The following is a 12373-nucleotide window of genomic DNA, read 5'->3' on the forward strand; positions in this document are numbered from 1 at the left end:
CACACCCCACCCTCCCACCTCCACCCCACCATCTCTCCACCTATAAATACCTTTCTTCTACCCTCATTACCTCTTTACGCTTACCAAAACCTGCAACTAGATTTTGACGAACAAAAACCTGCAACTTCCTCAACAATGGCCTCCTCCGCCTCCCACAAATTGAACAACAATGACAATAGAGTCCAATCCACTGGTACCGACAGACGCACTATCGTATTCCTTCCCATGAAGCCAAACAACCACGCTATTGAACTACGAAACACACTGTTCGACGACCGATTTGTTGTCATGATAGAGTTCTTCAAGAACTGTATTCTCCTTCCCGCACTAACTCTTGTTGACACCGGCGTACCATTAAAGTACGTACAGCAATACTGGCAAACATATGAGTTTCACCTCGACAGCCATGGAATCATGGGGGACATGGATGCCCCAAACGATATGATATGCTCGCTCAAAATATCGCGGGCAAAAGTTTCTCGGGTTCTATGCATTCCTACTCGACGGGAACTTGGAATTACAGAATATGACGAACCACCAACCACCGACGACATCCTCCGCTTCGTTAAAATGCTAGGTTACAATCGAGACCTACGCAACGTTTAAGACTTCAAACGTCAATTCCTCCCGCCGATATGGAACATGTTTTTCTCCATCCTCAACAGGGCCCTCACATGCAAGTTAGGGTCATTGGACCAAGGGAATATCAACATCATGACAATCATGTACGGCTTGTTCTTCAACCTCAACCTTGACTATGCCTTTCTCATCACCAACCTTCCCATCCCTCCATCTACATCCGCCACCACTTCCGTGCCACCACAAGCCTACTCATCAACCACAGAGTTCGCAACCAGAGCCGACCTACGGGCTCTGTTCAAGGCACTCGTTTCATCTTTCAATGAGATAAGTACCAAATTCGTTCATCGTGCCATCCATCCGACCAGGGTTCTCTCCCAGAACCTGGCCGATGAACAAAGGCGCACCACTTCTCTCCTTCAAACGATGGAGGAGAGCCGAAGACAAGCAGCCCTGAAGGCGTATCTTGCGTCCTTCAGGAAGGACAAAAAGAAGAAGAGGAGTAGTGCCTCTTGCTCCAGCAGCCGCCAACACAAGAGGCCACGACATGAAGACCAAGACCTCGATGATCAAGGTCTTGGACCTCATGAGGGGGAGACAAAGGCCGCGGCTGCACAGCAAACGGAATCCGCTGCACCACCACCATCACAAACACAACCACCACCCTCAACCGAAGGAACCCAAGCAAGGGAACCAGAGGCTCTGCCCTCTGAAGATGTACAAAATGTACATGTTCCCTTCGTTACAACCCAATAACCCATCGTGTTGAGTTCCTCAACCGATGAAAACCCAACCTCTCCACCTTTTACTCCATCACCTACACCAAACCTACCCTTAACTCCTTCACCAACTCCTCACACCATAGAACCCTTCACCACCTTATCCATACAACCAAAACCATTAATAAGCACCCCAACAACCTCAAACCCAAACAGAACCCCATGAGCCAGAAACCACCTAAACCGAACCCAATGAACCAAAACCAACCCAATTCGAATCAACCCAACAAGAAAACATACCTTCACTAAGCCAAACACAACCCTCAACCCAACCACCCATGGTGCAAACGGATATTCCCTCTTCCTCAAGGCAACCTCCACAGAGCCTGGTCGACGAGATTATTCAGAACATGGAGTCACTGCGGAGAAGTCCAGAGTTGCCACCCAGGGAACCCATTATGATGGAAAACATTCATCAATATATGTATCACGACCGCGATGGCAGTTTGACCATCAATCCTCCGATATTATCACCTGAGTCCATGGACCTCCTACACCATAGGTTTATTAGACAGACCACCCAAGCACCCCAGGCTATCTTCTCAAACGATGGGATAAGGAGGGTCATGGATCTAAAAGTGAGGACCTTTGCCAATAGAGCCATACGATACATCGAGTTCACTGTGGAAAGAGCACATGGTCAAATCAGCGTGTTCAACGAAAATGACCTCATCAACGTCAATCCCTATGACTTGATCGAGCTTTATACATACATGGCTCAGCGATAGGATCACGGCATCAGATTTGAGATGGCGAACAGAGCGGTGGTGAAGACAATGGAGACCCTGGTAAACCATCAAGCCAAGAGTGATTTTGAAATTGCTCTTCACTTAGGCATCGAAAGACTCTCCTGCGCTCCACCAAATGAAGACTTCCCAAGCCTGTAAGAGAAGAGATCTGCCTCAGTCTTAACTCAACCCCAGCTTGGACTTGTTTACAAGAATGAGTTCGGGGCAAAGAAATTCTTCAGACTAACTGAGGTATTCAAGTATTCATCGGATACACTTGAATGGTTTCAGAAAGTCATCAGAGAAGGACTTGGTAGAAATCACGTGCCAAGTGAAGAAAGGAGTCAACTCATCCATGAGATATACACTCTGTTAAAATGAACATATTGCATATTCATATGTGAAATGTTATCAAAATACACTCTGTTAAACCCCATAATTCATAAAGTGAAAAAAGTAATGAAAAACAATWAGTGATGAAGAACCAGAAGACCCGATGAAGACATCAAGGCAGAATTGGCTAAGTCTGGTGAACAACCAGAGGGCCGATGGACAACCAGGGATGTGATGGAAAGAGCATCTTCATCCAGAGGCATACGATGAAGATTTTAAGGATAAGGATGATTCATCATACCATGGAAGACAGCTGGAGATGACAAATCGACAGCTACATTTCAAGTTTATCTTAATATTAAAGCTTATCAATAGTTTAGATAAACATTATCTGTTAATAGATGATTAGCTAAAAAGTCTCATTAAATAGTTATCTTCTAATTAGCTTACTAGTATAAATAGGTGATTAGGCCTATTGTACTAAATGTCTCTTTTACGTTTTTCTTATCAATAAAGTGAAACTTTTGACGCTCAAGACTGTTCTTTATTGTTTATAATTCATTCTTGAGTGTTCATCACTTTCTCCATTAAAACACTATAATTTGGTTATTCTTAACTAGATTATTAGTGTTATTGAGAGATCCGGGATCAACACACTCAACTTGTTCTCCATATTAATCTAAATTGCATTAATAAATGATGTTCATAGGTGTTCATAAGAATGTGTTCATAACCGTGTGGCGTTCATAGGTGTTCAATATATCATGATATTTTCCACAATACCCTTGTTCAAGAGTGTTCACCAATATTTGTTTTTGTTCAGGTTTTTATTTATTACAAATATGTCATGATTAATTTAATCCATAGATTTCAAGGATTAAGGGCTAAAATTGGTTCACAAGAGTTAAACCAATTATTGGGTTCTGTAAAATTTGAAGTGTAAAAAAGTGGTCTCACGGGTCTCACAAAAACACGTTGGTCTCACGTGAACCCAACCCTATATATATATATATATATATATACACACACACACACACACATATATATATATATATATATTATTTCACCACATGAAATAAAACACAATTTCCATCTATATGTTTTTTCACTTAATGAAATCAAACACAATTCAATGAGAAATAAAAGAGTCTGAAGATGAGATCAAACTTGTTGTTGGATTAGTTTTACTGATAGAAGATAACGAAGATGAGGTTTATTGAAACATTCATTTGAAAACAAGTGAGAAATCTGGGTTCCATATCATGTACAACTAATTATTTGATTTAACAGAAATGGATGTAGAAGAAGCAGAAACATAAATCATATTCTTTTGATACATAGATGAAAACCTAATCCCTCATTTGATCATCAAGCCGTGAATCTGGTTTTACTGACTTTGGTGACTAATGACCGTGTTCGAAGGAGCGATAAACATAGGGTTTCTATCAAGTACTAGGGTTGTGGTCAGTGTTCAACAGCGTTCGGGATGGGAGAACCAACATCAGTGTTCTCCAGAGTTGAGTGAGAGTGAGGGGTAGTTATCGGTGGTAGCCATCGGTGTTTGTCTTGACCTTAGGTTTTGTCAAGTTACAAGCGAAGATGAAGGTCTGTGATGGTATAGGCAGATATGGAGCCATGGTGTGCAACACCGAGGAGTAGTAGGAGGGGATGGTAGGGGCATCGCTTACAGTCGAAGATTTGACGAGAAGGGGAAAAGGGGTCAAGCGTAGAGGTTGAAGATGATCGAGATTACAGTCGGAGATTTGACGAAAAGGGGTATCAAGATGTCCAAAATACCCTTTCAATTTACTTCTAATTTGACAAAAATACCTATATTTAAAATAGGGTATGGATTAAATTAGTGCTCTAAGTTTCTTAAAAACTTTTTGTTTGGTCTTCACATAATTTAGGTCGAAAATCAAGACACATTAAAATATTTTAGACAAGCAATAGTGATTTTTTATCCCGTGGTAAAATCGAGAATCCTCATGAAAGTTAATCACATAACAAGATCGAAAAGGTAGCGATTTGGGTCGTACCTTTCGAATCATAGTTTTACTTGCACATAAATGCATATTATTTAGCCAAAATCAGAAATAGAATTACCTGTTTCTTCTATCCACTTCACTTGATAATGGAGATGGAATTAACAAAACTGACCACCAAAATGGTACAATCAGAAGGATGCTACATAAACAAACTATTTGAGATGAGAGTATAAGTATCATGGTGAGTAGAAATTTGCAAGGTCCTCCGAGAATGTCTTTCTGATAACCTCCCTCTTGAGCTTTAGTGCTGCAGTAACCAGTCCAGATTCAGGAGTCCACGCTTCTGAAACCAATTTGATCTTTGCAGGGATCTCAAACTTCTCCAATCGTGCTGTTTTAGCAGCCTGTACAATCCAGATGACATGTTATAATTCAAACCAAAAACAGGTCTTGGATGGTTCGTTAATTTAATGACAGTACTCTTGCTCCGCCAAAATTTAGGAATCCTTTTGAGTAGTTACTCGCTCAATGTCAACACGGCTAACGTTTTCATTCGCTTGTACCGTTTTCTTACATGACTACTGGCTCAATGTCAACACGGCTAAATGTACCCTTTTCTTACATGACTCCAACCTTTTAACTCTTCCTACATCACGTCACTATTATATCCTCATGTCTTCCCATCCCATACGATATAAACTGGATCCATTATATGAAAATGTTCAATAGTAAAATCTAGTTTTGCCTACAAGTCTCAAAGGGAAAGGAAGAATGAAATATTTCTCAAGGCACAGACCAATATAAGAGAGAGATCAAAGAAAACCATATGCAATGAATAATAAGCGAATCATATCAAAACGGATGATTCAATAGACCAAACACAACATCACCATTAATTTAAAAGTGGCCCAACACATTGGTAACCCACAACTTCTTCCGACTCCTTGAGTCCCAAAAGAAAGATGCAATGTTTGACATGACATAGTTCAATAAAAATGTTTAACCCTTAATAGCATCTCCAACAGATTCTCCATAATGGAGAAATTGGAGATTTTAGGCAAACTTTATGCAATAACATATTCTCCAAAATGAAGAAAGTAGGAGTGTGAAATCCTCCAAATTTAGAGAAACCCCCCAAAAATGGTTACCATGAGAGAGAAGTATTTTTTTTATTATCTCTGGTATTCCCACCAATAAGAAACCTTGAATTAGATGTTTAGGAGAGTAAATGTATGGAATATTTTTTTTAAAAATATAATCAATATTGTAATCTTCAAAATGGAGAAGCGGTTGGAGTTGAATGCAGTTTTATTGGAGATTTTGAATTTTGATTCTCCATCAAAATCAAAAGTTACTACTTTCAAGTTAAAAGGAATGACCATTAATGGCAAACTGAAAATTATCTGGAAAAAAGATGAAGATAACAACACGGTACTGCTTGCAACCTTGTATTTATATATATTGTTACCTTTATCAGGGAACCATAAACTTCCTTCACCGTTTCTTCCATTTGACACAAACTTGTGAAGTCATCAAACTTGATACCTTTATGCGAAGCCCAACTCTCCACTGCAGACTGTGAAGCCACCACGAGTGCCACACAGTAACTATGGAATGAATTGGCATGCAACATGATGTTATCAACATAAGGGCTAACACTGAGAACCGCCTCCACCTGTAGAAGAAGCATCGATCCCTAAGTGGGTCCTGGTTTTCGATGATACAAAATCAGCAATAGAAATAAACCCACAGAAGACTTTGTACCTTCCCTGGAGAAACATATTCTCCATGTTGAAGCTTGACAATATCCTTCTTACGATCAATTATCTCAAGGCAGCCATCTTTATGGAACCGCCCAACATCACCTGTGTTGAACCACCTCAAGCCTCTCTCATCAACCTTTTTTTGCAAAAGAAGATTTAAAGTTTCATCATGTGCTGCATAATTATTATCTTGTACACCTCGACAAAAAATACAACATAGAAAGAGAGAATATTACTTTGTATACTTCCTGTGTCCTCTCATCATTTTTGAAGTATCCAAGAGTAACATTTGGCCCACCAATCACTATTTCTCCACGAGGCATAGGTGAATCACTGGTCAAGTAACCACCCTCAGGCCAATCTATTAACTGCAGAAAAGTAAAACAATAATTAAAGTTGAATCAGAAGATGCACCAACTGTAGTTACGAATACAAGAAAAATTAATGAAAAAGGTTGATGTACAAGTTCTGAATGACTAGATTTACTGTCAAATTAAAAAAGAAAATTCAAATTGAGTGAATAACAGATATCAAACAATTTTACAACTCACTGATGTGGATAACAAGATTCGACTAAAAAGTTTACAACATACAAAGTCAAATGCTAAAAGAACAATCTTTAAAATCTATTCCATATGTAGCTAAATAAATGGCTAAAGTTTTTCTGATTGACCCTTCAAACACGATTTTTGCTTTCAGATCTGAATGGAACAAAAAATCAAACAGGCTTGATCACAAGAACGCCAAACCAGATTGCCTATGAATTCATGTTTGACAAGGGTACATTTAATCTATATTAAATGTAAAACATTAATAGAGCTAGAGGTTAGCACAAATTTAGTATTAGTTAGAAAGGCTGACATGTAATATCATAACGAATTTAACCGTCATCGATAGAGGATGGAGGAATGATATCAAGGCATCATCAACATTTCCTCTCAAAAACTTGGGGATAATAGCTTTATTAAACTAATTTACATTACATATGCTACCTGTTGTGTGTGTATACCCATAACGCCAGGGATATTCTTAAACACAGTGGCACTATATATCAAATATGTAAGTATTAGATTTCCAAAATCTCATACAATAAATAGTATTCGTGCAAGTTCCATCACCCACACACACAACATATAGTGTTTGTTTGATGAACTATGGGGACTGTCAGATAGAGCTTCCATAAGAACTATTCGTTGCAAGGGATTCCACATTAGATTTTCCCTGCTGCATGTACATAAGAAACCATACAAGATGCACAGATAGAAATTTTTTGCCACATACTATAGTTCCACCAAAAGTTAATGGCATGGCATGTGCCCCTCTTTCCCACAAACTCTTTATATTTGCCAACATAAGAGCACAGCATACCGACAGCATCTAAAATGAAATTCTCAGACATTTGTATCAATATTTTATCACTCCTAGAAAGTTTCACCAAAATACATGTTCATACAAAATAAGATCAATATAATATGATGATATAAGCTGTTGTAAGGACAAGCCGAACTACCTCCATCAGATATTACCTTGATATAGGAGCAAGGAAGGGGTGCACCAACACGACCAACAGATGTATCATCATACTCAGAAAATGTCCCACCAGCACAGGTCTCAGTAAGACCATAACCTTGACCTATTGGAGCACTGAGGTAGTAGCCCAGATAAAAACACGGTGATAGCATCGAAAAGAAAATAAAATTAGTAAATAAGACTTTTATCATTGTTGGTTGAAGCAAGCAGATCATTCACTCTAAAGTCTATACTACAGTTACAAAAGAAAAATTAAAGTACACTGCTGCAACATTGTCGATTCATTCTTGATATATCTGTAACTGAAGAAACTGAAGGAGCTTCCGTTTTGAAAAATGAAGTCGCATCCTTGTTTCATCTGCGCTATTCCCTAATTGGAGAAAGTTGTTAAGCCTTCAGAGCCTCAATCACTACCATTTCCTTTTGAAGAACATGATAGCTGACTAGCAATTCCCGTTTGCTTGCTCGAATTGTAGATAATTCAGAGTAGGGGCAAGCTAACGGAAATTGCATGGGATGATAATGAATAGAGTGCAAATGTTGGAAGTTAGATGTAGACATACCAGTAACTGAATCGGGAGAAAATCATATCAGATGTTTTAAGTATGTATTTTATGTCTTCCAACTTGGGTTCATAATAAAAATCTTTAAAAGTGGAATCCTCTCAATCTTATATCAATTTTTGCTGTTGTGAAATCGCAACTTAACTTTCTGGTCATAACACATCCCCATGATAAAGCAAAAGAGTATTCTATTATTATCCATATGTCCACGATCCTCATCCAAGGATCCAAGGTCAGCCAAGTTCGACCTTAGATCCACAAACTATGTCTCGTTAGTTGCTCCCACGTGCAAGAGGTTTATAAATGCTATAGTCCTTGTTCTTAAGAGGTAATTCACCTCCATTCATATAAGTGCTATTTAATCAAATTCGTGCTCTCTGAACTATTCCTCATGGCTTTTAATCATAATGTTTCCCTCTGGCAATATCTCACCATCGTGATCTATAGTTGATACTCAACAGCGTCGGTATCATGACGTTCAAGACCTTAATATGTGTAGTTTGGTGTGAATCACCTTCTTGATGTATGCCTAATAATACTCCTTTTCACGCATCTCCCAGCAGCACTCAACATGATTCCCAATCCATCAACCTTTTATGTTCCCCTTATCCTAATACCATTCATAAGGGTACGATATAAACATCTCAACAGTAATAATCAATACCAATTGTATTTCACTCCATAGTTTACATGCACAAGAGCATATATTGATACATGGTTTGAGAAAATCAAATATGTATAATTTCCTAATCTAAAGTGATATTGTTTCCTTTTCTCGTAAATTTCCTAACACTCCCCTCAAGCTAGAGCATAGATATTGATTATGCCCACCTTCTTACAAATGTAGTTAATGTGGGTTTCATTCACTGGAGGAGCGCAAACGAGCAGAGGGAGGAGGAAAAGTGTACAAGCAGAGGAAGAACGTAAGAAGAAAGCGGGATAAAAGTGAGTAATTTTAACCCTAATTAACACCTCTACCCTGCCTCAGCCGTGCCTTAGTGGTGCGAGGAATACGTCCCAAAATAACCCAGCAGAGGTGCCGCCTCATTAGCAGTTTCAAAACCATGACCACAGTAGATGGATCCTTATGATGATTCATGTCATTGATGTTGTGTAGAGATCATACTCAAGGCATAGCTAATGTGCAGAGTTGTTTAAGAGAAGCTTTCCTATAAGATCACGTACTTTGTGAATGTAGTAATTCAAATTATATCAAATCCCCCATACTGGCAGCAAGTCGTTCTTATTTTGTAGTATCTCAAAAGTACACCAATGAGAAATATCTTATATACACATGAAGGCTCCCACATAATAGGGACCGATAGAATAAGAGGCTTCAAATATTGTACCAGCAAGAAATACCTCCTTTATAAGTGTTAATTAAGTAACCTGTTTATGATAATGTGTCCAAGCCCGATGGGCTTTACGGTTAGGGTTTCCCGTGTAATTATGTCTATATATAGTGTCTCTGCTCTTGTAAATTTGAATTTTTACTGATTAATCATATAATAGAGTTCTCTCTGATTACATGGTATCAGAGCCTAGGGTTTATCGCCGTTACTGTTCATGCTGGAGTTACTGTTCATCGCGGAGTTACTGTTCACGCCGGAACCCCCCGCCGTCGCCGGAACCCTAGTCCGCCGCCGTCACGCCTCCATGCGCCGGCGCGTGAGCCCTTTTCCGGCCTCCGACGACCTACGACCTTCGACTTTTAAGGTTCTGGTCGGAATCCCCATCTGGTTTGTTTTCCGTCATCTTTTTGGTCTAATTTTGCTGTTATCTAGTCGTAACAGATCTGATCTCATCTATTTGGTCAAACTCTGTTAATTGCTATCTGTTTAGTCTGATTTCCTTTGATAATCTGTCCCTTGGGTGTTCGTTTCTGATTTGATTAATATGACGAACACTAATGATAAAGCCTCTGGTAGTACTCGTGTTCCTGACATAATTTCCGCCAGTAGTAAAGTTACTGAAAACAAGCTTAATGGTAACAATTACTTCGAATGGATCAAAACGATTCATTTGTATGTTCGAAGTATGGGAATGGCTTCCCATCTAGAATCTGACCCTCCCACTATGGGTAATCGTGACCTTTGGTTACAACAAGATGCCCGTATGTTCTTGCAAATTATAAATTCTATTGAGCCCTCCGTTTCAAGTTTAATCAGTCACTGTGAATATGTGAAAGAGCTAATAGAATATCTTGACTTCCTGTACTCCGGACAAAGTAATATTTCAAGGATTTACAGCGTATGTAAGTCATTCCATCGTGGGGAACAACAGGACCGATCACTTACCGCCTATGCCATGGAATTCAAGAAGATATGAGGAAATGAACTCTCTTCTCCCATTGAGTACTGATGTGAAAACTATGCAGACTCAAAGGGAACAGACTGCTGTCATAAGCTTCCTGACTGGCTTACGCCCAGAATATGATTCCATCAGATCTCAGTTCTTAAATGAATCTGTGATACCTTCTCTTCAAGAGACTCTTGCTCGGGTTCTTCGGCATGAAGATTTTCAACCTACTCCACCATCTGATCATAATTCGGCTTTACTTAGCCGAGGTGGATACCGTGGCGGTTTTCGAGGTGGCTATCATGGAAAGGGTAGCACTAGAGGAGGCCACAATGATCGGCCAACTGATTTTAACTCAGACGTAAAGTGCCACTACTGTCATGAACTTGGTCATACTAAGTTTAATTGCAAGAAACGGCACGTTAGAAATCAGAGACTCTCCTTAGCACAGGCTGCAACTACATCAGATGACACAATTATGAGACACAAAGAGGAACCTCATCTGGTAAATGAGCACCCCGCTGCTTCCACTGCTATGTTTGCTGAGACAGGTAACTTTGGCAAATGCTTTGTATCATCCTCCTCCAAATGGGTCATTGATTCGGGTGCCTCAGACCATATGACTGGTAATTCCCACCTTCTCCTAAATTTCAATAAACATGCATCCTCAGCTCAAGTCACAGTAGCTGATGGATCTGTCTCCCAAATAATTGGGTCTGGCACTGTTAAATTGTCCCCATCTGTCTCGTTATCCTCAGTCCTGAGCCTACCAAAATTTTCTTTTAACGTACTGTCTGTGAGCAAAATTACTCGCACTTTGAATTGTAATGTCTCATTCTTTCCTGATCATTGTCTTTCAGGATTTGGAGACGAAGAGGATTATTGGTAGAGGACAGGAGACGGATGGCCTATACATATTTGAACCACCCAAACCATATTCCTTGGCAAGTTCCAGTTCATCATCTCCTTTTGAAGTTCATTGTCGACTAGGTCATCCTTCCTTACAGAGTCTCAAGAAGTTGTGTCCTGAATTTTCCCATTTGCGGTATTTACAATGTGAGTCATGTCAGTTTGCCAAACATCAACGTGTTCACTTAAGTCCTAGAGTCAATAAGCGGGCTGCGTCCCCATTTCAATTAGTACATTCTGATGTCTGGGGCCCATGTCCTATAACGTCTAAGTCTGGTTTAAGTATTTTGTTACGTTTGTAGATGATTATTCTCGAACTACTTGGTTATACTTCATGAAAAACCGTTCAAAAGTGTTTAATCATTTACGTTCCTTTCATTCTGAAATCCAAACTCAGTTTCAAACATCTATTAAAACCTTACAAAGTGACGATGCAAAAGAGTATGTATCCCAACAAATTCAATCCTATATGTTGCAAAATGGTATCCTTCATGAGTGCTCATGTGTTGATACTCCAGCACAAAATGGGGTAGCCGAACGAAAAAAATCGTCACCTCCTTGAGGTTGCCCGAGCACTTGTGTTTCAGATGTCCGTCCCCAAGTCTTTTTGGGCCGATGCGGTATCAATAGCCTATTTTCTTATCAATAGAATGTCGTCTGTTGTCCTGAATGGAGAAACTCCATTCTATGTTTTGTTCCCAGGACAACGATTATTCCTATTGAGCCAAAGATCTTCGGTGTTACATGCTTTGTTCGTGACACACGCCCCACTATCACCAAGCTTGATCCCAAATCTCTGAAATGCGTGTTCCTTGGGTACTCTCGTCTCCAAAAGGGTTACAGGTGCTTCTCTCCCAATCATAACCGCTATATTGTATCTCGGGATGTTACCTTCCATGAGAA

The 12373-nt window shown here is 39.6% G+C and overlaps 1 protein-coding gene across 4 annotated transcripts in view; it reads right to left on the bottom strand.

The window, feature by feature from the left end:
* Nucleotides 1–4387: 4387 nt before the first annotated feature.
* LOC112502412 (long chain acyl-CoA synthetase 9, chloroplastic) overlaps nucleotides 4388–12373 on the bottom strand; it is a 32522-nt gene continuing 24536 nt past the window's right edge. For 3 of the 4 annotated variants that reach the window (XM_025106300.1, XM_025106299.1, XM_025106302.1), the window contains 5 exons: nucleotides 7697–7814; nucleotides 6407–6538; nucleotides 6172–6306; nucleotides 5876–6082; nucleotides 4388–4811 (listed from right to left, as the gene is read on the bottom strand). In XM_025106300.1, coding sequence (XP_024962068.1) covers nucleotides 4644–4811; nucleotides 5876–6082; nucleotides 6172–6306; nucleotides 6407–6538; nucleotides 7697–7814 — 760 coding nt within the window. In that variant the 3' untranslated portion in view covers nucleotides 4388–4643. The remainder of the gene's footprint in view (nucleotides 4812–5875; nucleotides 6083–6171; nucleotides 6307–6406; nucleotides 6539–7696; nucleotides 7815–12373) is intronic. The other variant, XM_025106301.1, reaches the window with a different exon arrangement.

This window comes from Cynara cardunculus, unplaced genomic scaffold (genome assembly GCF_001531365.2).
Source record: "Cynara cardunculus var. scolymus isolate 2C unplaced genomic scaffold, CcrdV1 Un_Scaffold_1362, whole genome shotgun sequence".
Classification (NCBI taxonomy): Eukaryota; Viridiplantae; Streptophyta; class Magnoliopsida; order Asterales; family Asteraceae; genus Cynara; species Cynara cardunculus.